Genomic DNA, 25,675 nt, shown 5'->3' on the forward strand with positions numbered 1-25,675 from the left:
AAGCATCGTGTCTCGTTACAGATGTACCCCAGTACCACCTTGCTATCGGTGTAGAACTCTGCATCCTTGATCTTCAGACTCATCGCATCCGAGATCAGTTCGGCCAACTCAACTGCAAGGACAGCAGCACAGAGTTCCAGTCTGGGTATCGTGTGTTCACGAAGTGGCGCCAATTTTGTCCGGCTCATAACGAACCCGATATGGCACTGTCCTCTTACGTCTATGGTTTTGAGGTACGCTACTGCTGCAATCGCTTTGAATGATGCATCACAGAAAATACAAAGTCTTTGCGTTTTGACCTCTGTGGATGGCACAGGAGCATACGGTCGTTTCACACGAAGGTTGGTCAGGGCTTCAAGAGACTTCCTCCACTCTGCCCACATGTCAGCTTTTTCTGCTGGAAGTGGATCATCCCAATCAGTAGTGTCTTGGGTGAAGTCCCTGAGCATCAGCTTTCCTTGGATGGTTACTGGAGCTACAAATCCCAAGGGGTCGTATAAACTATTCATGAAGGAAAGAACTCCTCTGCGCGTGAAGGGTTTCTCATCCTTGCTGATCTGAAAGGTGAAAGCATCTGTCTTCAGGTCCCACAGTAATCCGAGGCTCCGCTGCATGGGAAGGGAGTCAATGCTGAGGTCTAAATCCTTTAGATCGCTGGAATAGTCTTCAGAGGGAAAGGCTTCCATCAACTCTCGGCTGTTGGAGGAAATCTTGTGTAACCTTAGGTTAGACTGAGCGAGCATGTCACGAGTCCTCTTTAGTAGACTGATTGCGGCTTCACTTGTCGGTGTGGACTTCAAACAGTCATCCACGTAGAAATCCTTTTCCACGAAGGACCTAATGTCCGAGCCATACTCTTCTTCACCCTTTTTGGCAGAATGTCGGAGGCCGTAGATTGCGACTGCTGGGGAAGGGCTGTTCCCAAAGATGTGTACCCGCATCCGGTACTCTGCGATGTCTTTGTCTGGGTCGTTGTCACGGTACCAGAAGAACCTCAAGTAGTTTCTGTGTTCCTCTTTGACGAGAAAACAGTGGAACATCTGCTGTATGTCAGCCATAAATGCCACTGAATCTCTACGAAAACAGAGTAATACTTCCAGAAGTCTGTTGTTGAGGTCTGGGCCCGACAGTAAGACGTCATTCAATGACACATCTTCGCATTTGGCGCTTGAGTCGAATACCACTCTAATTTGACCTGGCTTCTTAGGATGGTACACTCCGAAGATGGGCAGGTACCAACACTCCTCTGAGTGTCGAAGTGCAGGTGCAATCTCTGCGTGGTTGTTCTGGAATATCTTTCCCATGAAAGTAAAGAAATGTTCCCTCGTCTCAGGTGACTTCTGAAGCTTGTGTCTTAGGGAGATGAATCTGCTGTAGACCAATTCCCTGTTGTTGGGTAGGCGTCTCCTCTGAGGTCGAAATGGTAGAGGTGCGACCCAACTGTTCGACATATCCTTGACTATTTGTTCATCCATGATGTCCAAGAACATCCTGTCTTCTATAGACATCGCTACCTTGTTGTCTTCCTTTGTCCTGTGGAAGACTGTACATCCTATGTGGTCTTGTTCACCTTCACAGGCGTGGTCTTCGTTGATAGGAACTGAGAAAGGGCAAGGTAGGGGAATGCTGCTCGGTAGTTCCTTTACCAGCAGACTATTGTGACACGGCTGGAAGAGAGATGGACGTCCATTTTCTAGTGTGCTGGTAAGCATACTGTTGACTGAGACCGGCTTGTGTGCTCCTCCTAGGCAGACATCTCCTACAATGACCCATCCAAGGTCTTGCCTCTGAGCGTATGGGGCATTCCGGGAGCCGTTGATATATTCTCTAGTCTTGTGGACTCGTAGTATATCTCTTCCCAGAAGTAAAGCTATTGGGGCTTCTGGTTCCAACTCAGGTATCAGGTGGGCTATATGCTTCAGGTGAGGGTGATATGTTGCCACCTCTGGTGAAGGTATCTCAGACCTGTTGTCAGGAATCTGGTTGCACTCCAGGATGGTCGGTAGTGACAGGCAGATCTGGCCATCTATGGACTCCACTTTGTATCCGGTTGCTTTCCTCCCCGCCGTCTCGACGGTACCTGAACATGTCCTAAGGGAGTAGGGAGAACCGGGGCCTACAATGTTGAAGTTGTCAAAGAAGATGGACCTGGCTAAAGACCTATTACTTTGGTCATCCAGGATTGCATATATCTTGAGCGCTTTGTCTCTGTGGTCTGCTGGATAGACTCGGACAAGGCAGATTTTTGAACAGGATCTTCCTCCTGTGAGTCCCTTACAGATCTCCGTACATTGAGAGATGACCGCAGGGGTGTCTTCGTCGGTGTTCTTCTGCTTCTCATCGTGCTCCTCTGCCTGTGACAACGCTCCTGGAGGTGGTCCAGGGTGCAAGGCTGTATTGTGATCCGTGCTGCTGCATTCTGCACATTTCACGCTAGCTTCACAGTTCCTGGCAAAGTGGGAGGTTGTAGCACAACATTTGAAGCAGATGTTGTTTTCCTTGAGGAAACCTTTGCGATCCTCTAAAGTCTTCTCCCTGAAGGCTCTGCACTTTAGTAGAGGATGTGGTTTCCTGTGTAGAGGACACTGCTTACTGACATCCTGAGGTTTGCTCTCTTCCGTAGGGGGCTTAGTTGTCTTGTGAGGAGGACCTGTGGAATCAATATTAGATTTATGGACTGCCACGGGTGTCTTACTGAGTTTGACACCAGGGGTAGTGGAACATGACAGAGTGAAATCAAAACTAGGGTCATTTCTGATCCTGGCATGCTCGGTGACAAACTCAACAAATACAGTAAAAGGAGGGAATGGTACATTATGAATTTGTTTATACCGTGAACCATATATAATCCACCTTTCTTGAAGATTGTAAGGAAGTTTTTGTATTATTGGATTGACACCCCTAGCAGTGTCTAAGGGTACCGTCACACAGTGCCATTTTCATCGCTACGACGGCACGATTCGTGACGTTGCAGCGTCGTATAAGTATCGCTCCAGCGTCGTATACTGCGTTCACACGTTGCAATACACGGCGCTGGAGCGATAATTTCATGACGTATTTGCGATGTAGAAGCCGTTGGTTACTGTGCGCACATCGTATACAACCTGTGTCACACAATGCAATCATGCCGCCACAGCGGGACACTAGACGACGAAAGAAAGTTTCAAACGATCTGCTACGACGTACGATTCTCAGCGGGGATCCGGATCGCAGTAGCGTGTCAGACACAGCGATATCGTAAATGCATCGCTGGAACGTCACGAATTGTGCCGTTGTAGCGATCAAAATTGCACTGTGTGACGGTACCCTAAGAATGCCAATCCAGGCAAGTGACCTTCCTTCTGGGCAACCTGTAACTCTATCAATAAATCACTCAATTCTCTAAGCCTTTGATAACCTTTGGGCCCTATCTTAGGGAAATCATCAATTCTTTTGAATAAAGCATTCTCTATTACTTCTATGGACCCATAGCATTCGTCAAGTCTTTCCCACACTTTACGTAGACCTATGTGTGGGTATTCTATGTTAATGTCTCTCAGTCTTTTAGCATGCTCGACCGATTCAGTTCCAAGCCACTTTACCAGGAGATCTAACTCCTCACTACTAGAAAGGTCCAGTCCCTGAATGGCGTTCTGGAACGAAGCTCGCCATGACCTATAGTTTTCGGCTTTGTCAGTGAACTTTACAAGTCCTTTTGTTACCAGTTCTCGGCGGGCAAAGAACTTTGCCAAGTCTATGGTGGCTTGATCAGTGTTGGTACGAGCCGGTATGTTATAGTCATGTCTAGTGTGTGGTGCATCACCATACCTGTGAGACGCTCTTGGCTTCGGACAGTCTGCATAGTACCTTTCTGGTGAAGAAGATGTCTCTTTAAGGTGAGGTGGGAGCTGTACCTTCTTCTCAGTGGAACGGTAGCTGTGGTCGACATCTCTGTGCTGAACGTCTTCTTGTTTGTAGTAGAGAAGTTCGGGGTTGGATCGATGATAATCGACGTAGGCTGATCGATGTAGTCTGTCGAGGGTGTTGTCCATGCTGGAGTGTCGATGGACGTACTCTGCAACGCGCTGAGCTGGATCTTGCTGCTCTAGATCTGTTCCAAGAACGTTGCTGCGTCTCCCATAATCAGGGTCCTTCATGGCTTCCAAGTACTCTGCCTTAGCTATTGCAGCTGCTGTCTCTTTGTCTGCCATAAGTCTTTCTAGAGACACTTGCAGGCGCGCACTTTCTGCCTCTTTTTCTGCCCGCAAACGTGCGGTCTCGGCTTGCAGGCGTGCGGTTTCTGTCTCTTGTTCTGCCCGCAGACGTGCGGTTTCGGCTTGCAGGCGTGCAGTTTCGGCTTGCAGGCGTGCACTTTCTGCCTCTTGCTCTGCCCGCAAACGTGCATTTTCTGCTTCATGCTCTGCTTGTCTCAGCTTTAGATGCATTTCTTTCTCGGCGAAGGAGGACCTCGCTTTGGCTGCTTCAGCTTCAGCACGGGCGACAGCAGCCAGCTCTGCTAATGATGACCTGCTAGAGCTTGCTCGTGATCTCGTCTTGAGTGAAGATGTGCTGTTTTGAGACATTGTGCGCTTAGCTGCGTACTGCTGAGTGTTTTGGCGGGAAACTGAGTCTATGTGCGGTGGGCTTCCGCGTGGCGGGAACGATGTAGCTCTTCTTGGCGGGCTGCAGTATAGTTCTGCGGCTGTATGGCGGCTGCTGTGGTACCCGAATGCGGAGCAGTGTGGGTGTTAGCGGTTCCGTACAGTCTGATCAACTACAGCCTGCGACCGGCTATCAGTTTCACTGAAGGCAGCTAATCTGTTCTTGCTTTACAATCACCGCCTGCGACTGGCGGTCTCGTTTTTCATTGTTCTGCCTTCCTCCACGTAGGATGCTGTGTGGATTCCAACATACGGCTAAACCTTCATCCACATTCCATTAAACAGACTGTATTGAAGCTCAAGTCTTATTTATTAGGGTGATGATAACATAAACTATAACGTTGAATGGATAACGTTGGTGGATAGTATTCATAGTAGATGATCGATAGTGAATGATGTTGATGAATGATGTTGATGTACAAAGTGGATGTTCAGTGAATAATCATAGTGGATGACTGGTGAAAAACTGTAAAGAATAACAGCATATCAGTATATGCACATACAGGGTGCAATCACATAAATAACTGGGACATTACAGCAAGAATTGTGCAGAGTGCATTACACAGTAATTCTAACAGCACTGCCCTATTCTATACAAAGTTGCATCTGTCTACATTCAGAGTTAATATAGAAAAACTGACTGAACAGCCATCTAGTCTGAACTGGTGCATAACCAAAAAGTCTTACATAGCAAATAGATAATGGCTGCACTCAAGTTTATTGTGCTAAAGCAAGGAAATGTGCAATACATGAAATGTGAACAGCATAATGGCTTGTGAAATTTATGAAAAAACACATGAGATTTTTAGCACAAAATTTGGCCAAATATTGTGAGCCCATTCACTAAACGTCAAGGTAATCTCAGATCGAATGGGTAACTAACCTGTCTGCCTAGTGTGAACACTTACCTATGGCTAATAAAATGGTAAAGCCTGTATTTATAGAGGAGGTTAGAACCAACTGTGTTTGGATGTAGTTAAAATCACAGCATGGTGAAGGGCGGGGCGTTCAAGTCAGAAAAAGCAATACATAGTAAATATAGAAAAACTGACTGAACAGCCATCTAGTCTGAACTGGTGCATAACCACAATAAACTTGAGTGCAGCCATTATCTATTTGCTATGTAAGACTTTTTGGTTATGCACCAGTTCAGACTAGATGGCTGTTCAGTCAGTTTTTCTATATTTACTATGTATTGCTTTTTCTGACTTGAACGCCCCGCCCTTCACCATGCTGTGATTTTAACTACATCCAAACACAGTTGGTTCTAACCTCCTCTATAAATACAGGCTTTACCATTTTATTAGCCATAGGTAAGTGTTCACACTAGGCAGACAGGTTAGTTACCCATTCGATCTGAGATTACCTTGACGTTTGGTGAATGGGCTCACAATATTTGGCCAAATTTTGTGCTAAAAATCTCATGTGTTTTTTCATAAATTTCACAAGCCATTATGCTGTTCACATTTCATGTATTGCACATTTCCTTGCTTTAGCACAATAAACTTGAGTGCAGCCATTATCTATTTGCTACATTCAGAGTTAACATACATCAACCTAACTGCAAGCTGCAGAGCACAATCTGCCTAACTATATCAGACTATAGGAGCTGCATAAGGCCCAGATACTAACACAAACATAAGATGCATTTAAACCTTTATAAACATACCGAGATCCGTTAGGACAGGGGTAGGAAAGTAAGTGAGACAGGAACACGTGTGCCTCCCTTGAGTCCTGAGGAGAAATGGCTACTGAAGCTTGTCTTCCACAAGAAGAATGAGGGCGGAACTTACCCAGAAGACACTGCTCTTCTGGGGAAAGAGTTGGTAAACAACATGAAAAGTAGGCAACTGATGACCTCCAGTGGCCACAACTTGAATAACATGACAATTAACTTATTGCACATTAAGATGGGCAGAACAGTATAACATTGTGCAGACTGCTGTCCAATAAAACATCACATTGCACTCTGCCATTTTATACGCTCCTGTGAGTGAGGACTAAGAGCCTTTATTCCCCTGCAGATCTTCTCCCAATAGCTTCTCATGCTGGAGTCCGGCCTCAGTTACTTTTTTTCTGTAATACTGTGGAAGTTTTGCTGACCCCCTGCCTCCTCCCCGGAAGGATAAGGTTGGCTGTACCCAATCTGGGACACAGGAGCTCAATACTGAAGACTGAAGTTTATCAGAGTAGTTTGGAGAGTGAATGCCACCTGTGGGAATCCTGAGAGGGGGCTGCTGTATCCTGTCAGGGGGACATAGTGGAATCAGCAGCCTTATGCTTTTCTGCAGGAGGTGAGGGGAGAGGAGTCACTGGCTCTGCTCTTATCAGATCAGGATCTATAACTGACACATAGGCAGGGGTCAGGACACAACAGCATCCTCAGTGAGCTGGCTGCTGTGCCGATAGTATGGCTGATGCTGTCACTGAGCACACCGGCCGGCTCACTGAGGATGCGTTTGCTGCATGTGTGGACTGGAGCCTGTCAGGACACCGTCCATACACTTCACCAGCACAGAATCAGACACCTGGTGGGGGCTGCGCTGCTCCTGCTGCTCAGTGACTCACTGACTGACTGGGGAGAATACTGCACTAAGCCCACACTCAGCGGGGACTGGATGGTGGAAGTCCTGCCCTCCTGTTGCTCAGCACTGGCTACCTCTCCAAACTGTCTGTCTCAATGACGCTTCTCCTCCTGCTCCCTCCACACACCGCTCCGGTTTATGAAAACTCTGACACAGGGCCCTCCCAGCTCACGGGCCCCATACACTAGTAAGGGTAATAATGCCCTGATGGTGGCACTGAATGTTTGACCCCGCTTTCTTTATTTCTATGGGAGTAGTAATATAGTGGACGGAGCGGGGTCACATACTACACTACTAGTCACATAGAAGTGGACGGAGCGGGGTTACACATTACATGCATTAGATACTGCGTATCTAATCTCCTGTGTGATACACTCTGCTGAGCTCAATATCTAATCCCATCATATGATTAAATTACACTTAGCCCTGTATCTAATCCCAGCGTGTTACTCTAAATGTGTATCTAATCGCGCACGTGATGCACTCCATGTATCTAATCCCAGCTTATGATACAGCAAGCAGCACCAACAAACCCAGGGGTCAGGAATCTTTTTCCTGCCAAGGGCTATTTGGATATTTATACAATCCTTCGGGGGCCGTACAAACTCCACCCACAAAGTACATCCTGAATCTGGCACTGGTGTCAGGACGTAATCTTTCATTGCATGCCCTTCAGTGTTCAGTAGTGAACTCTGCATGTGTGTGCTAACAGAGTAAGAAGAAATTAATGAGCTGGTTGTAATCAAAATACAGCTCCCTGCCCAAGAATGCGGTCCCTGAGAATCTGCTCGTGGGCCTGATGTTCCCCACCCCTGATCTAACAGAATCAGTGCTGCCGGCCATTCTCTGTGACACTGTACTTGTCAGTATCACTGGCAGTCACCAATAAAATGGCTCCTCACTGTGATCCTAAACTTCGTCATTTCTTATCCTTCTGAAAACACCCAGAAGGGAAGGAGAGGTGATGTCACACACACGAGCAGACCCAAACATTTAATGCAGTCATAATTTGCGGTAGTTGCACATTAGGCTTTCATAGTAAATTTCAGAAGCTCCTCCCCCTAGTGTTTAAAGTCAAAACACCAAACTTTTTAAAATTATTTTTCATATTTTACTTCATTAACAACAAATTATAATGCTTATTTTAAAAAAATAAAACATTAATACATTTCATTTTTTCAATTGTTGCAAACATTTTTTTTATGGTACCTTTCCTTTAATAATGATTGGTAACAAGTTTTAGACCTTTTGTAATATAATTTTCTACAATCTGATCTGTCCGCACACATGAGATTTGGACAGTGGCCCGAAGCAACCATCTGATTCGCAGCTGGTCTCATTTAATTAACTTCACCCTATTAATTACGGTAGATAAAAGAGAGGAATGGATGGTGCTTCGGCATGCGTTCTGATTCTACGGCACCAGACAACCCCTTTAAGATGTGGTAACACTGTATATATAAATGGGAAATATTGTATACAGGTGACTGATAATTAGGCATATTATTTTTATTCTATTTCCTTTTTTGATAACTGATGTTTATTGAGTTTTTTGCTTACTGGCACTTTGACAGTAACTGTTGTATTTTTTAATCCTTTAATTTGTCCATAAAATAAAAAAAAGACAATAGCTACTTTACTATGTGACTTCTCTCATGCACAACAAGATTTGATTTCTGGTTAAAACATTTTCCACATTCTGAACATGAATATGGCTTTTGCCCTGTGTGAATTCTCTGATGTGCCACAAGATTTGATTTTTTTATGAAAAATTTGCCACATTCTGGACAAGAAAATGGCTTCTGTCCGTTGTGAGTTCTCTGATGTATAACTAAATCTGATTTCTGTCTAAAACATTTCTCACATTCTGAGCATGAAAATGGCTTCTCCCCTGTGTGAGTTCTCTGATGTCTAACAAGATATGATTTCACTTTAAAATATTTCCCACATTCTGAGCATGAAAAGGTCTTCTCCTCTCTATGAATTCTCTGATGTGTAACAAGATTTGATTTCTCTGTAAAATGTTTCCCACACACCGAACATGAATATGGCTTCTCCCCTGTGTGAGTTCTCAGATGTGCAACAAGTTCTGATGTCTGGTTAAAACATTTCCTACATTCTGAACATGAAAATGGCTTCTCCCCTGTGTGAATTCGTTGATGCTTAGCAAGATCAGCTTTCTGAGAAAAACATTTCCCACATTCAGAACATGAATATGGCTTTTCCCCTGTATGAATTCTTTGATGTGTGACAAGTTTTGATTTCACACTAAAAGATTTCCCACATTCTGAACATAAAAATAGTTTCTCACCTGTATGAATTTTGTGATGTCTAAATAAGCCGGATTTATAGGTAAAACATTTCCCACACTCTGAGCATGAAAATGGCTTCTCCCCTGTGTGAACTCTCTGATGTTTATCAAGATAGCATTTAGATGTAAAACATTTTCCACATTCTGAACATGAAAATCGCTTCTCCGTTGTTTGAGCTGTTTGATATTCATTGTCCCTTTTGTTATCTTCATTTTGCATAAGTGTCTGTGAATCATCGTTAGTTAACAATTGTTGAAAAGGATCAAATAATAGAGTTTTGCTGTGAAGGGCTGGAGTTATATCTGGAATAGTGGAATAAACTTCACATGTGTCTGGTGTGAGGTCATGATCATCTACTTTGATAACTGATAGCAGAAGTCGTTCAGCGCTCCAGGTACAGTCATCTGCCAAGAATAAAACTTGATTTTATTACTTTCAATAACTATGCCCTGAAATTATAGTTATAGTGTTTTATATAATGTATCATATTTCAAATCATAGTAAAATTCAAATATCAAGTGAGAAAAGGAGTGATGGGAACAGCAGACGTCAAAGCAACTTATAGATTATATGAAGCCTTGAGGCTGTGTTAAAAAAAAAATTAATTTCACTCTTGTCAGCAAGGTTTTCTAGTGAAAATGTTCAGTGAATCATAAAGTAGCCAAATAGTGTTATTAGCTGGTGTCACATCACATACTTTTGACTAATAAATGTACTCTAGCACCGTGCAGGGCAAATACAAGAAGCAGTAAGGTCATGTAAAAATCATGGCTTTAAACAGGTATAATGATGGATTGTGAAGGGTCCATTCCGCAGCGTCCAGATGTTACAGGATAGTGGATGGGATTTCAAATAACCCCATCTCCACTATGTGTGCACTGACGTCCGTGACTCACCAGCGGAGACGGACATGAGGTGGGTCTCTCCAGACCCCTGCAGCATGTCTATATTTTGTGGAGACGCTAGCCTTTGCAAGATAAATCTCATCCATTTAACATATTGGCCGCGGTGATTCTGCACAGTTCAGTGATCAGAGTATTCATCTGCGTTCAAAAGCTGGCAGCACTTTGGACGCAGCAGACATGCACTAAGTCCAAAGCGCTGCAAATTCCTGATCGTGTGCACATTACCCTAAGAAAATAAATCAGTCAATTTCATAAAAAAACAAAACAAATTCATTTGACCTCTGCTGGTGTCAGTGCAGTCTGTGGCCCCCGTCTGGGATTTATGTGAATCCTATTTTAGGGGGATTCAGGCAGAGTCCCCAGACGCACTGCAGAAGTGCAGTGTGAACAGGGCTTAATATACTATTGGATGGAATAGTGCCATCTACTATACTATTCCGCGCTGTCACAGTGCAGCAGCCATACATGGACACAGGCCAGGAGACACTTTTAAAAAAAAAAAAATCTGTTGCTCATCGTCTTTCACCATTTCTGCAGCATTTTTTTCCCTAGTCAAATGAATGGGAAGCAAAAACGCAAGTGAAAAGGCTGCAAAAAAGCAGAATATTTCCAGCCAACACTGTAGATCAATCTGCAACTAAAATGGTGTGTGTGAACAGACACTACAGGGGTTTTCTAAAAATGTAAAAATAATTAGCATGAAATGATAAATCCCCCACGGCTCCAGCACCGATGCTCCGGGGGTATGCTCAGTGTGTGAATAAGGACAGACAAAAGGACCTGGTGCCAACCAGTGGACAGCAGTATGGGGAAGCCACACACTGAGGTCAACACTGATACAGGGTAAAGGTACCATCACACTCAGCAACTTTGCAACGAGAACGACAACGATCCGTGACGTTGCAGCGTCCTGGATAGCGATCTCGTTGTGTTTGACATGCAGCAGCGATCTGGATCCCGCTGTTCCATCGCTGGTCGGAGCTAGAAGTCCAGAACTTTATTTCGTCGCCAGGTCGGCGTGTATCGTCATGTTTGACATCAAAAGCAATGACGCCAGCAATGCCAGACATGGAGCTATCAACCAGCGAGAACGATAAGTGAGTCGCCGTTACGTCACTGGATCGCTCCTGCATCGTTCTGGAGTTGCTGTGTTTGACGTCTCTACAGCGACCTAAACAGCGACGCTCCAGCGATCTAGTTTAGGTTGGCTCGTTGTCTAGATCGCCGCAGCGTCGCTGAGTGTGACGGTACCTTTAGGTTTTTAATATTAGACAGTGTAGGACCTCCCGATCAGAGTCACCTTGTCACGGTGGGATGGATTTTATGCAATTTTTGATCAAAAACCGTATTATTAAGGACTCTGTGTTATTTAAATGCACTTTTGCTTTTTACTTATTTAGTTAAATCAGGGTTTTTGCTCATTTTGTTTCTTGTAGGTTTTGTATGTTTTATGGCCAATGTCATGTATATCAACTCAAACCAAGCTCAATTTTTGTATGTTTTTTTCTTTGTATTTTTGCATTCTGTTCAATCTGCGGTGTGGTCTCCCCTGAGCTGGAAATCACATTTAAAGGCTTCCACAGACTGATGTCCACTGGTTGGGACCAGGTCCTCTTGTCTGCCCTTATTCACACACTGAGGTCAACACTGACACGGGGTAAGGTTTTTAATATTAGACAGTGTAGGACCATCCCGATCACAGTCTCCTTGTCAAGGTGGGATGGCTTTTATGCTATTTTTGATCAAAAACAGTATTACTAAGGATGCTGTGTTATTTAAATGCACTTTTTCTTTTTACTTAGTTACAGCAGAGTTTTTGCTCATTTTGTTTCTTGTAGGTTTTGTATGTTTTTGTTGCATGTTGGAATATCCAGAATTGATTGTTATGATTTAAAATACCATTATGTTGTTGCTCTGTGTTATTTTACCTTTTCAATAAAAAAAATACTACAATATTGTGGAATTGTTGTCTATAGAACAAGCAATCAGTAAACTAAAGGTTTAAATGCCTAGAGTGTCTTAAAAAATCAATACAGGAAAGATCCATAAAGATGCGGTACATTCTGGTATCCTCCATTTTGATACAGGAAAGGTATCAACCACTGAGGACTCTCAATTCTAAATATTTTTTAAAAATGAAATATTTCTAAAAATAAGAAAGAGTAAAGAAATAAAACATAAACATACTTGGTATCACCACTTCTGAAAAATGTATGTAAAAATAAAACAAACCCCTCCCCCCAAAATAATATAACAGTGTAACAAACCCTAAAGCAGGGGTGCACAACTCCAGTCCTCAAGAGCCACCAACAGTGCACGTTTTAAGGATTTCCTTAGCATTACACAGTGATAGAATCATTACCTGTGCAAGTGATTAAATTATCACCTGTGCAATACTAAGAAAATCCTGAAAACATGCACTGTTGGTGGCTCTTGAGGACTGAAGTTGTGCACCCCTGTCATAAAGAATTCAACACACAATTGTAGCAGCCAGTGAGTGGGTAAAATCTGCGAATTCTCTGCATTTAGTGGTCACTACTCACCTGGGTAGTCATACGTAGGAATCTCCTCTTTACACTGCTCATCACCCCGCATATATGTCTCTGTAGTATTAATATTGGGCAGATTTTCATCCTGAAATAAATATTGTAAACGTCACAAACAGTTATACACTTAGTATAATGATCAGACGGTAGTTATCACATAGCTGCAGCTCTCCTATATAAATCCAACCCGTTGGCTCCTAATTCTACCAGTGTCCATAACCAGAAAATTGTGAGAAGATCCAGACATCTAGTTTCTATGATCAGCATTATCATGTCATCTGCACCAAGCATAAAACATACATTGAATGGCCACTTTTTTTTTTGAGAAACCCATCTGCACCACCTTTGATCTCTAGACCCAAAGCAATTTGTCATTGCATACACTCCATCAGCTGTTGAGAGTATTCTGAAGGAATATTGGCCTTTGCTGACAGGATAGCTTCATGCAGTTGTGGCAGAATAGATTGAGGAACTGACATGGTCTAAACAGCCCGTTCTCCCTCATCCCAGGGATGTTCTACAGGATGAAGATCTGGGGAGTATGAACGCAGGAGAAGCAAGAAAAACTCACTGTTATGTTCCTGTAAGCAATTTTTGACTATATGACCGCTGCGGAGTGGTGGATTGTCCTTCATCCATAAGGTTAACATCTGCTATAAAGGGATGATTGGTGGTCCGCAATGGTTGGTTAAGCCGTACTTTAGTATCGAAATATCTATCCACAGGTATCAGAGGATTTCGTATGTGCCAAGTAAACATTCCCCACAGCGTTACTTCATCTCCACCAGCCTGACTGTAAAGGATTCCTGGAGTTTGTGCCAAATTCTGACCTTCTCATCCACATGGTGCCTCAAAAAACTGAACTCATCTGATTAGACTGTTTTTACATGCTTAGTTGTCTAAATTTTGCATTTTTTTGGGGGGGCGAAGTCTTGCTTTACTGTTTCACTTAGACAGCACTAGAAAACTTGTGCCATTATAACCCATCTGTGCTAATAATGACATATCGGGAGTTCTTACAACTTAGTTGGTCACTCACCATCTTTGAAAGGTGATATTTGCCTAAGGCTACATCCCACGATCAGGAAATAGCCGTGTTTTGGATACAGCGTATTTTCACTGGGCCAAAACGCTGCGTTCTAATCACGCAGTTAAATCCGCATGTGTTAACTGAAACATGGGAATTTACCACATCTAGTGAATGGCTATAGGTGAAACTACACAGCAGACACCAACGTCTCCGCTGCAGATAATTAATATTCTGCGGCTCATAAACACGCACCGCAATAAATAGAAGCACAGTAGGCATGGGATATCTATAAATCGCATCAACTGTGCTTCTAATGTAGAACACACTGTTTTGGATGCAGCACAGGTGAGTAACAAGCATTTTCAAATAAGATGGGCAGTATTTGAATACTGGTCCTGGCTACTCTTTCATCGACTGCCTCATTTTTGGATTAATTCCTCATTGATTTACGCTAAAACGGGTCAATGGGAAATGTACTCAATTGATTTTATGCTGTACTCCGGGGTCATAGACCTAAATTCCATAAGTTGTAGCTGCAATTATAAAAAGGCCGGTGTCGCTAATAAATTGGCCATTCAATGTCAAATATTAGTGTATAAAACAAGACTGAACACGACCCTAAAGGCTGAGTCACACATAACGATATCGTTAACGATATCATTGCAACGTCACGCTTTTGGTGACGTAGCAACGATCACACTAACGATCTCGTTATGTGTGACAGCGACCAATGATCAGGCACCTGCTGGGAGATCGTTGATCGATGGGAATGATCAGGACCATTTTTTGGTCGCTGATCACCCACTGTCATCGCTGGATCGGCGTGTGTGTCGCCGATCCAGCGATGTGTTCACTTGTAACCAGGGTAAATATCGGGTTACTAAGCGCAGGGCCGCGCTTAGTAACCCGATATTTACCCTGGTTACCATTGTAAAAGTTAAAAAAAAAGTACATACTCACATTCTGATGTCTGTCACGTCCCCCGGCGTCCACAGGGTTAAAACTGCTTTCGGCAAGAGCGCTGCTAATATGCACGTGCGCTGACTGTCAGCGCCGGCCGTAAAGCAGAGCACAGCGGTGACGTCACCACTGTTACTGCCGGCGCTGACATTCAGTGCAGGGAAGCTCTCGGCAGCAGCGCGTGCATATTAGCAGCGCTCTTGCCGAAAGCAGTTTTAACCCTGTGGACGCCGGCGGGGGACGTGACAGACATCAGAATGTGAGTATGTAAGTGTTTTTTTTTTACTTTTACAATGGTAACCAGGGTAAATATCGGTTACTAAGCGCGGCCCTGCACTTAGTAACCCGATGTTTACCCTGGTTACCCGGGTGCTGCAGGGGGACTTCGGCATCGTTGAAGACAGTTTCAACAATGCCGAAGTCGTTCCCCTGATCGTTGGTCGCTGGATAGAGCTGTCTGTGTGACGCTCCCCAGCGACCACACAACGACTTACCAACGATCACGGCCAGGTCGTATCGCTGGTCGTGATCGTTGGTAAGTCGTTTAGTGTAACGGTACCTTTACAGCCTTCTACACAAGTTTTAATGGCACCTTCTCTCCATCTACCTGTTGATTCTGAGGAACCTTGAGATTTTCTTGTTTACAGTCCTGTGGAAGAAGAGGACGGGGACATCTCTCTGGCGTTGTCCTCTTACTGGATAGAACTAGAGGAAACACATACAGGTAGTGAATTTATTCTTAACATATAGATTACAGGCCATGCGTATTTAGTTCTGTCTATTACCTGGGGATGTGAGGGGCTGGGGAACCTCCATCATGACGTCCTTGTACAGATCTTTGTGTCCTTCTAGATACTCCCACTCCTCCATGGAGAAATAGATGGCAACATCCTGACACCTTATACGAACCTGACACATATAATGATACCGTCATCCCCACGATCCCTTAATAGCATTACTGAATAATGTCCCAGCATTCCCAGCAGTGTCACCTCTCCAGTCAGCAGCTCAATCATTTTGTAGGTGAGTTCTAGGATCTTCTGGTCATTGATGTCATCATGTATCAGGGGGTGAGGTGGAAGCTCCGTGACTGGGCTCAGGAGTCTTTCCCATCCCTCAAATATAGGGGCCTGACAATTCTTACTAGAGGCCTTCTTCACTACTGTGTAATCCTGGTTATGGAGAGACACATTAATAAATCTCACTACAGACATTTTCAGAGTTCTCACATCTCCAGTTCCATCCGTTATTCCCATAGATAAGAATGATGCAATTTGACATCATCAGAATCTCTCACCTCTCCAGTAAGCCGGAAGAGGATCTCCAGGGTGAGGTGTAATATCCTCTCCGCCATCTTGTTTCTATCCCTATCCATCCTTGACAGGTCAATCATGAAAAATTCTGTTATATAGAAGATCTCCACTAAGAGGATCCGATAGTGTAGGGACCTCAATGGGGAGAAGATGACCTAATGAAAAATCATAAAGAATTCCAAGTTAAAAATTACTGGATATAATAAGGGGAAACATATGACGTGATATAACGTGCAGAGGTCGTATTCTTTCATAAGGACAGTAAATGAGTAGGACACTAATTGGCTGTAGCGATAGCATGTTCATCCAGACAAAGCAGGAAATACACAGACTAATAGGAGATCTGGAACTGGAGTAGTGGGGGTCGTGAAGCTGAGTATTATTTGTTTTATTTTATAGCACTCTGCAAGGTTTTTTTTCGCTATATCTACTGATAAAACCAAATTTATTTTAGACCACGCACATTAAAATGTATGTTCTTCCTCGGAGTTGGTAGCTGAATATGTTGCTCCTAGATTCATTTTCCCTAAAGCTCATTCATGTCTCTGTCACCTTAACAGAATTTGACATCTCTGAACTGGGATCCCGTTTTAGAACAGAATAAAATATATAAAAGCTGGTTCACAAACACAGCATTGTGAGAAATTTTTTAGCCAAAAAGCTGCAAACTGATGTTACATTAAACGGTATGGCAGTTACTGATAAAGATATCTATATTACAGTGTTTTTAGCTTCCTTGTAATTTCTCTTCACTGTAGATATAGTGTTTTTTCTTTCATTTTCTGTTAGGCTTCACTATAGGAAAAAAAGGAAAATGAAAAACAATGCTTAAATAAGTTGACCACTACTTTTACAACTTCTTTTCATACCCCTTGCTTAGCCCTGATAAAATATAAAAGCCTATACTCACCTCCCATGCTGCTGCCATTCCCACAGTGTTGGCAATCGCTCGCCCCGGGACTTTCGTGCGGTGTTATGAAACGTAATGCCGGAGCCCAATCAGCGTTACTGTCACTGACCGGGCTGCAGCTGAACCATGTCTTCCTCTTCATGTGTGATTTGTCCGAAGTTGGAGACATTGTCGACAGCGCTGACTGGGCATCACCATTCGAAAGCCCCGAGGAGGGCGAGTGCTGACACCGCGGCAAGTGCGCCGGCACAGAAGGTGAGTCTAGGCTTTATTATTTTAGCGGGGGAAAACATTTTGATCAAGAAGGGGATGTCCTAGTCATGGACAACCCCTTTAATTTTTCTGAAAGCCTCACTGTGCAGCTGCAAGACTACAGAAGTCTGAAAAGAGGGTTATAAGATTGCATTTTCAGCCTTTTATAGCAGCAGACCGTAAGTGACTGGGATCCTGTCAGAAACATTCAGTGGAGGGAAAGCATCTTATCTCTATACTACTTTATATAATGTAGTGGAAAGAACTACATCTCCCATCAACACTTGGGAATGAGACAGGAGGTGGGAGGAACTGTGAGAAAAGAAAGTAAGCTGGATGGATGTCTGATTGTCTATCCTTTCAGGAAGATAATGGAAAGAAGAGGATTCACTGTAGTAGTCTGACTGAGCGTCTTCTGTTTCATGTGAGGAGGAAAGCAAGAACATACTGCATTCTTGATTAAGACTGAGAAAAAGCTTCTTCCATTTTCCTGAGGCAGGCAGATATTGTATTCCAACTTATCTGAGATAAGTTTAACCCATTAATTACTGCCAATACGTCTTTTTACTGACCTGAGATATAAGAGAATAGCATCCCTATACAGGTGACAATCCAACAGGTATCAGCTGGCCACTATAGCGGACAACTTGCTGCATCAGCCACGATCAGTGTTGTCACCGTCCATATTTGTTTAACCCCTTAGATGCTACTGTCAATAATGACTATATCATATAAATGGTTAGCAGGGTGTGGGGGCTTCCTCTTTATCCCCATTGGTCCAGAGATATTAGGGAGTTACAACAGGCATCTAAAACCTTCTGTTAGAGCTCATTCAGATGTCAGTCATGCTTGTACGACTTCTACCCCTGATTTTCACAGATAGAACACCTACCTACTATAATCTATTGAGCTGTTCACATGTCCATGTATTCTTGCAGATTGAGTGATCCACAAAAATCACGGAGACTTGACCAATATTGAACAGAGTCCTTGATCAAATTGGCAAATGCAAGCCTATGGATCTGTGAAAAATTTGGACAGCAGTTGAATACCAACCGTGTGATGACTATTTATCACAAACTGATATGAGAAGTTGGAGAAACGTCCAACAGTTTTTTTTCCACCAAAAAACTGATGATGCTCTGACCAAACTCTGATGGTAAAAATTGACCAAACTCTGATGAAACGCCAATCGAAAACACTGATGAAACTCAGACAGTTTTTGTGATTGTGGCGTTGAAAATGAGGCCATAGATGACGGAAGGGTCAAGTGCAAAGTAAACTGTGAAATTTAAAGACTACTATTGTGAAGCTGGGCTTCCCATCTCCAGTGTAGGCTGATTATAATACATATTAATTGTTTGTGAGCTGTTAATATTACCTTCCACTATACTGTACATCTGTCACGCCAGGGCAGGAAGATGCCTGACGAGAGGCACAAAAGGAGAGGGGGAAACAAGAAAGGAAGGCCCTGATGATAGGGAAAGGGGGAGATGATAACCCCTCAACACTTACCTAAAGTTGAACCCTGCGCTCCCTATCGCCCTACACGGGTCCTTCCCCCCCATGCGCTGTCACTTGTCTAAGCCCTGGCTGACCCTGAACTTTACCCTGGCTAGTAAGATGGGTAGTAAGACACTAGTCTTACTACTACAACACAGGGAATGGGACAGACACAGAAATCCACACAAACAAATAGAACTCCATGGCTTTAGTGAAAATCACAACAGCTTCTCCAGGAACATCTTCTTCAGGGAAGTCAAGCACATGATAAAAACTCTACTGCTGGCATGGGAGGAAGTCAGTAATGGGTTTAAATAATGAAGGGGAGTGATCCCAATGAGAAGCAGCTGAGACAAAAGCCAAATAGAATATCAACAGATGTAAACCAGGAACTCTTAACCCCATCCATACCATAAGAAAGAATAAACCTGCACAACTCATGTGAACGTCCGCGTAGACTTTAAAGAGGATCTGTGATCAGCTAACTTATATGATCTTCTGATCCCAGCAGGGTACGGCACACTCGTGACAACATCTTTTGCTGTCTTTGTTTTCATATTCTCTTTCATGAATTTCTAATTTCAGTAAAATATATGATTATAATTTAGGCAGTGTGTTTGAATCCATTTATCTTGCAAATTAAAATTAATTCTAAAACATGTATTACATCTTCTTTGGGAATCTTCAACTTGCTCAACTGTTCACAATAGCAGTAATTTTGACCAGGGATGCCCAAACTTTTACATGCCACTGTTTTTGTATTTTATCTAACTTTAACATAACCTTATTCACTCAGGGCAACTCCAAATGATTCATCATTTTATCATCCTTATTGTAAAAGTGACAGGTCTTAGTGCTCATGGTCGGTGGTTCTGTACAATCTAAAATTATTATATAGGTCCCCAGTATATATGCACAATCAAAGATATAAAAAAATACAGACTCAAAGAAATCAATTAAATATGAGGAGAACTTGAGTCATAATGTATCTCAAAATATACATATTTTATTAAGGGTAGATATTTACCACATAGCCTAAATACAAATACATATAATAGGATATGATAAAATAGTGTGATCCCCCCAAAAAAGGGGAGAAACAGTCACAGGGTGGATCAGGACAACATTTTATGCTAAATAATTACATATACATGTAGAAAGCAATGCACATAAGCAATGTAACTTAAAACAGGTAGGACAATCAGTTAGTCACTTGTTTGAACCAAGACTAATCAGTTCCACCTATAACTATCACCATGTTTAGCGCTAGCTAAAAACCATTACAATGTATCAGACATAAATAGCATAAGGTATGCATCAATAAATCAAGGGTTAATTACCCATAGTGTGTCTCCTCTTGTCTACGATGTGACCGCAAACCCGACGCGCGTTTTGCAAGTATACACACTCGCTTCCTCAAGGTGATAGTGGTGGTGATAGTTATATGTGGAACTGATTAGTCTTGGTACAAACAAGTGACTGATTGTCCTACCTGTTTAGGAGAGAGAGATAGACACTTTTCCCCGGGTTGGAATATGCTTCCAGGCCTGCTCAGATGTAAAAACTGCATCCATCACTTGATTCCTGCATTTCACAGTGTGCGCAGGATCCAGTGTCCATAGGCTCCCATTCTGTGGAACGATGTATGCCACAGGAGGCGACGGGGAACGTTTTTTCACTGCAGACAAAAAACGTTTCAAGGAACGTTTTTTGTAAAAGACAGGCCGTCAAAATCAGCAGAATCCAGTGCACGACGGATGAAACGTGTGGCCATCCATCGCTAAGGCTTCTTTCACACTTCAGTCTTCCAAATCTGCACACGATCCGTCAAGACGTTGAAATGATCCTGTGCAGATTGTGGAAAACGTGTGCACTGGGCCTGTCCGATAGCCTCGACGGGTCTATGTACACCTGTTGTGTATGCGTTTTTGCAGCGGTTTTCCACTGCGAAAATGCATACACAACACAAACCACAAACTAGGTTAAAAAAAAAAAATTGCAATATTCTCACCTACAGGTGTCCCGCGCAGTGATGCTCCCGGCAGCTAGCGTTCCTAGTAATACATTGCGAAATCTCGTGAGACCGCGACTTCTCGCGAGATTTCGCAATGTATTACTAGGAACGCTAGCTGCCGGGAGCGTCGGTGACGCTGCGCGGGAAGTCGATAGGTGAGAATATTGCGATTTTTTATTTTTTTTTATTATTTTTCACATTATATCTTGTTACTGATGATGCTGCATAGGCAGCATCAATAGTAAAAAGAGAAAGAGAGCGAGCGAGAGAGAATTTCCCTGACGGGAAATTCTTCCACGCACGCTCAGTTTGAAAGGGCAGGACCCGTCGCTGGATTCCTGCTTTTCACAGTCAGCGACAGGATGCGTCGCTGACCAATTTTCCGACGTGCAGAAAAAACGTTCCTCTGAACGTTTTCTCTGCCCGACGGACTGTTTTTTTTACACAGGATCCAGTGCACGACGGATGAAAGGATGGCCATCCGTCACAATCCATTGCTAATACAAGTCTATGGGAAAATGCAGGATCCTGCACATTTTTTTGCAGGGTCCTGCTTTCTCAAAAATTGACGGATTGTGACGGAAGCTGAAAGACGGAAGTGTGAAAGAGGCCTAAGGCTACTTTCACACTTCCGTCTTTCAGCTCCCGTCACAATCCGTCGATTTTTTTGCAAAAAAATTAGCAGGATCCTGCATTTTCCCATAGACTTGTATTAGCGACGGATCACGACGAATTGCCACACGTCGCATCCGTCGTGCGACGGATCCGTCGTGTTTTGGCAGACCGTCGTCTGGAAAAAACGTTCAATGTAACTTTTTTGTCTGCATCGGGAAAACATGTAGCGTCTCTCTCTCTCTCTCTCCTTCCCTGAATTTGTGGACGACGCATCCGTCATTACACTGGATGCGTCGCACACGTTTTTCACTATTTTCATGACATCCGTCGATCCGTTATTTTGCTGCACTACGACAGACACAAAAAAAACGGAAGTGTGAAAGTAGCCTAAGGCTGCTTTCACACTAGTGTCGGTACGGGGCCGTCGCGCTGCGTCGGCCCGACGCATACTGTGAAAAAAATGCCCGACGTGGGCAGCGGAAGCAGTCTTAGGACGCCTCCGCTGCCCCATTGCAAGGTCTGGGGAGGAAGGGGCGGAGTTTCGGCCACGCATGCGCGGTCGAAAATGGCAGTCTCGACGCACAAAAAAAGTTACATGCAACTTTTTTTGTGGCGGCGGTCCGCCAAAACATGACGCAACCGTCGCACGATGGTTGCGACGTGTGGCACTGCGTCGCTAATAAAAGTCTATGGAGAAAAAACGCATCCTGCGAGCAACTTTGCAGGATGCGTTTTTTCTCCACAACGACGCATTGCGACGTGCAGTGCCCGACGGTAGTGTGAAAGTAGCCTAATACAAGTCTATGAGAAAATGCAGGATCCTGCAAACGTTTCTCAAAAAACAAAGCATCTCGACGGGACTACAAAGATGGAAGTGTGAAAGATGCCTTACATATAAATGGGTACATAATAGAAGAAAATTAGCAAAGAATATCTGGTTGCCAGGTGCAGAAGCAGCAAGTATATGAGGGAAGGTCAGGCTGAGGTCAGATACCATTTCTTTTAGGGTGCTTTCACATTGCGTTTAGGAACATGCTCGATGGCCTCATCGGAGCATACGTCCGAACCCCCCACAAAGTGGGATCCGGACGTATATGCCGACAAGTTCATAGACTGTAATGGTGCTCTCTGACGTTCATCATTTTAAAAAGTGTAAAATATATAAGTGAGTAAAATAAAATTAAAACTGAATAGCACCCCAAAATGCATCCACTACAATATACAGCTCATACCACAACAAAACAGACCCTCATAATTCTCCTAGCCATCCTGGCTTCTACCCAACATTCCCAGGTTTTGGAGGCTGTATCGGGAGGTCAGAAACATGCGTCATCTGAAGCTCTGTGCTATAGAAACAAAACCCTGGCTGGCTGATCTGATCTACACACAACACAAACCGGAGTCAACCTGTAGATCTGCTGCACTCAGCGCGGAAACCCAGCAATGGCAGTATTTATTAGTCAGTGCACTATTCTGAGTAGCATGGGCAGCACTGATGGGGTTATGAAAGAGGTATCATACTGGGTGCAATATGTGTCCCTCCGTCCTGCCTTTCAAAACTGGAAGATGTATATCTACATCAAAGGAAAAGTCTGTATAAAAAAAACTTGTGGCTATAGGCAGAAATACACATTACTAAGCTCTGCACTGGGGTCTAAGGGGTAATGTTTCTCCTTGCGGAGAGTGACAAGACAAGCCTGACATGTCAAGAGTGAGGAGACTTATAAGCAATGCATGCTTCTCTGGGATATTAAATAGGCAAATTGTCTCTTTAGAGGGAAAGAGGAGTAGATCTCTAGCGCCACCTATTGAAAGCAGTGAATCTTGCAATATGACTTTGGATAAAAGCCAAACCAGAATCTCACTTTGCAGACAGTGTTACAATTTGCATATTTAATTTCCCAGAGGAGCAATGTATGGCTTGTAAGTCTTCTCACTGACATGCCAGGCTTGGCTTGTCACTCTCCAGAAGGAGAAATGTTACTCCTTACCCAAGTCCAGAGCCTCTCACCTAGCCATAATAATAATAATAATCTTTATTTATATAGTGCCATCATATTCCGCAGTGCTTTACAGTTTAACAATTCATATACAACAGTCATAAGTAACAACGTTAAAGATAATACAATAATTAAAGCAAAATAAGATGACCCTGCTTGTGAGAGCTTACAATCTACACTGTCTTCCAATTTATTATGCAAATTGGATTTAAGTGTCACAAAGATTTAATGGTTTTGTTTTTCAAATAAACTCGTGGATGGTATTGTGTCTCAGGGCTCAATGGATCACTGAAATCAATCTTAAACACATGTGATAATTAGTTTTCCAGGTGATTCTAATTAAAGGAAAACTACTTAAAAATGATGTTCCACATTTTTAAGCAGGGTACTGGTTTCAAGCAATATGGGAAATAAAAAGGATCTCTCTGCTGCAGAAAAGCGTTAAATAGCCTTGAACAAGGTATGAAAACATTAGATATTTCACGAAAACTTAAGAGTGATCATCAAACTGTGAAGAGATTTGTGATTGAAACAGAGCACAGAGTTCTTGCAGATAAAAGTATAATGAGTAAGGTTTCTGCCAGACAAATTCATTGGATTAAGAGAGCAGCTGCCAAAATACCATTACAAAGCAGCAAACAGTTATTTGAAGCTGTTGGTGCCTCTGGAGTCCCTCAAACCTCAAGGTGTAGGATCCTTCGAAGGCTTGCTGTGGTGCATAAACCTACTATTCGGCCACTCCTAAACAGTGTTCACAAGCAGAAACGGTTGCAGTGGGCCCAGACATACATGAAGACTAATTTTCAAACAGTCTTGTTTACTGATGAGTCTCGAGCAACCCTGGATGGTCCAGATGGATGGAATAGTGGATGGTTGGTGGATGGCCACCATGTCCCAACAAGGCTGCTACGTCAGCAAGGAGGTGGAGGAGTCTTGTTTTGGGCCAGAATCATGGGGAAAATCTGACCTCAACCCTATAGAGAACCTTTGGAGTATCATCAAGCAAAAAATCTATGGGGGTGGGAGGCAGTTCACAACAAAACAGCAGCTCTGGGAGGCTATTCTGATTTCATGCAAAGAAATACAAGCAGAAACGCTCCAAAAACTCACAAGTTCAATGGATGCAAGAATTGTGAAGGTGATATCAAAGAAGGGTTCCTATGTTAACATGTAACTTGGCCTGTTAGGATGTTTTGGAGTTAAATAACTTTTTTGTTCAGTGAATGTGACCTCTTTATGCTGCAAATTCCACATATGAGCATTTTCAGTTCTTTAAAACATATCAAATGTTTAGAAATTCTACTGTGCCTAATAATTTGGAACAGTGCATTTTGAGTTTTTATTCATTTTGGAGATTATACTGTTATCATTGGGAGGTTTCTTCAATAAAATTCGATGTATACTCTAACAGGTGATGACTTTTATTAGACTGACTGTCATTTGCACCAACCATTTAGGAAAATCTGAGAAAAATGTCATTTGCATAATAATTTGGAACATGGTGTACAATGAGGTGGGGGGAGACACAAAGTACAGGGGCGTATTTACAATGATGGTCCTGCCATCTTGAGGGAGTGGGGGCTAGATAAAGGCTGCATGAGCTGGTCACTGTGGTGCTGTTGGGTGCGGTGGAGTTTGATGGAGGGTTATTCTCAGATAGTGAATGGACCAAACACACACACATAAAATGACTTCGATTAGAGAACGCGATAGGCTGCTCTCAACAGATGTGTTTTGAGTGAGCGCCTAAAACTCTGCAAGTTGTGGATAGTCCTAGTTTCTTGGGGTAGAGCATTCCAGAGGATTGGCACAACACGGAGAGAAGTCTTGGAGCTGGGAGCGGGAGGTACGGATTAGTGCAGATGTTAGTCGAAAGTCGCTTGCAGAGCGTAACAAGCGGGTATGCCAATAAACAGATGAGGGAGGAGATATAGGGGGTGCTGCACAGTGTAGAGCTTTGTGGTTGAGAACAAGCAGTTTGAATTGGATCCTATAGTGTATGGGCAGCCAGTGCAATGATATCATACTTTGCACTGATGAGGGGCAATACCCTGAAACACAGTGTCTGGAAATTGAGATTCTGATTTGGC

General features: G+C 43.3%; 2 protein-coding genes across 3 annotated transcripts in view; one reads left to right on the plus strand and one right to left on the minus strand.

The window, feature by feature from the left end:
* LOC143767341 (uncharacterized) overlaps positions 1-25,675 on the plus strand; it is an 855,449-nt gene that overhangs the window by 80,285 nt on the left and 749,489 nt on the right. The gene's annotated exons all lie outside the window — the stretch shown is intronic.
* LOC143767367 (uncharacterized) overlaps positions 8,273-25,675 on the minus strand; it is a 69,452-nt gene continuing 52,049 nt past the window's right edge. Inside the window, exons 2-7 of one of the 2 annotated variants that reach the window (XM_077255651.1) lie at positions 16,276-16,446; positions 15,971-16,150; positions 15,764-15,887; positions 15,586-15,683; positions 12,986-13,076; positions 8,273-9,941 (exon numbers count right to left, since the gene is read on the minus strand). In XM_077255651.1, the coding sequence (XP_077111766.1) occupies positions 8,857-9,941; positions 12,986-13,076; positions 15,586-15,683; positions 15,764-15,887; positions 15,971-16,150; positions 16,276-16,446 (1,749 nt within the window). In that variant the 3' untranslated portion in view covers positions 8,273-8,856. The remainder of the gene's footprint in view (positions 9,942-12,985; positions 13,077-15,585; positions 15,684-15,763; positions 15,888-15,970; positions 16,151-16,275; positions 16,447-25,675) is intronic. The other variant, XM_077255652.1, reaches the window with a different exon arrangement.

This window comes from Ranitomeya variabilis, chromosome 4 (assembly GCF_051348905.1).
Source record: "Ranitomeya variabilis isolate aRanVar5 chromosome 4, aRanVar5.hap1, whole genome shotgun sequence".
In the NCBI taxonomy this organism is placed as follows: Eukaryota; Metazoa; Chordata; class Amphibia; order Anura; family Dendrobatidae; genus Ranitomeya; species Ranitomeya variabilis.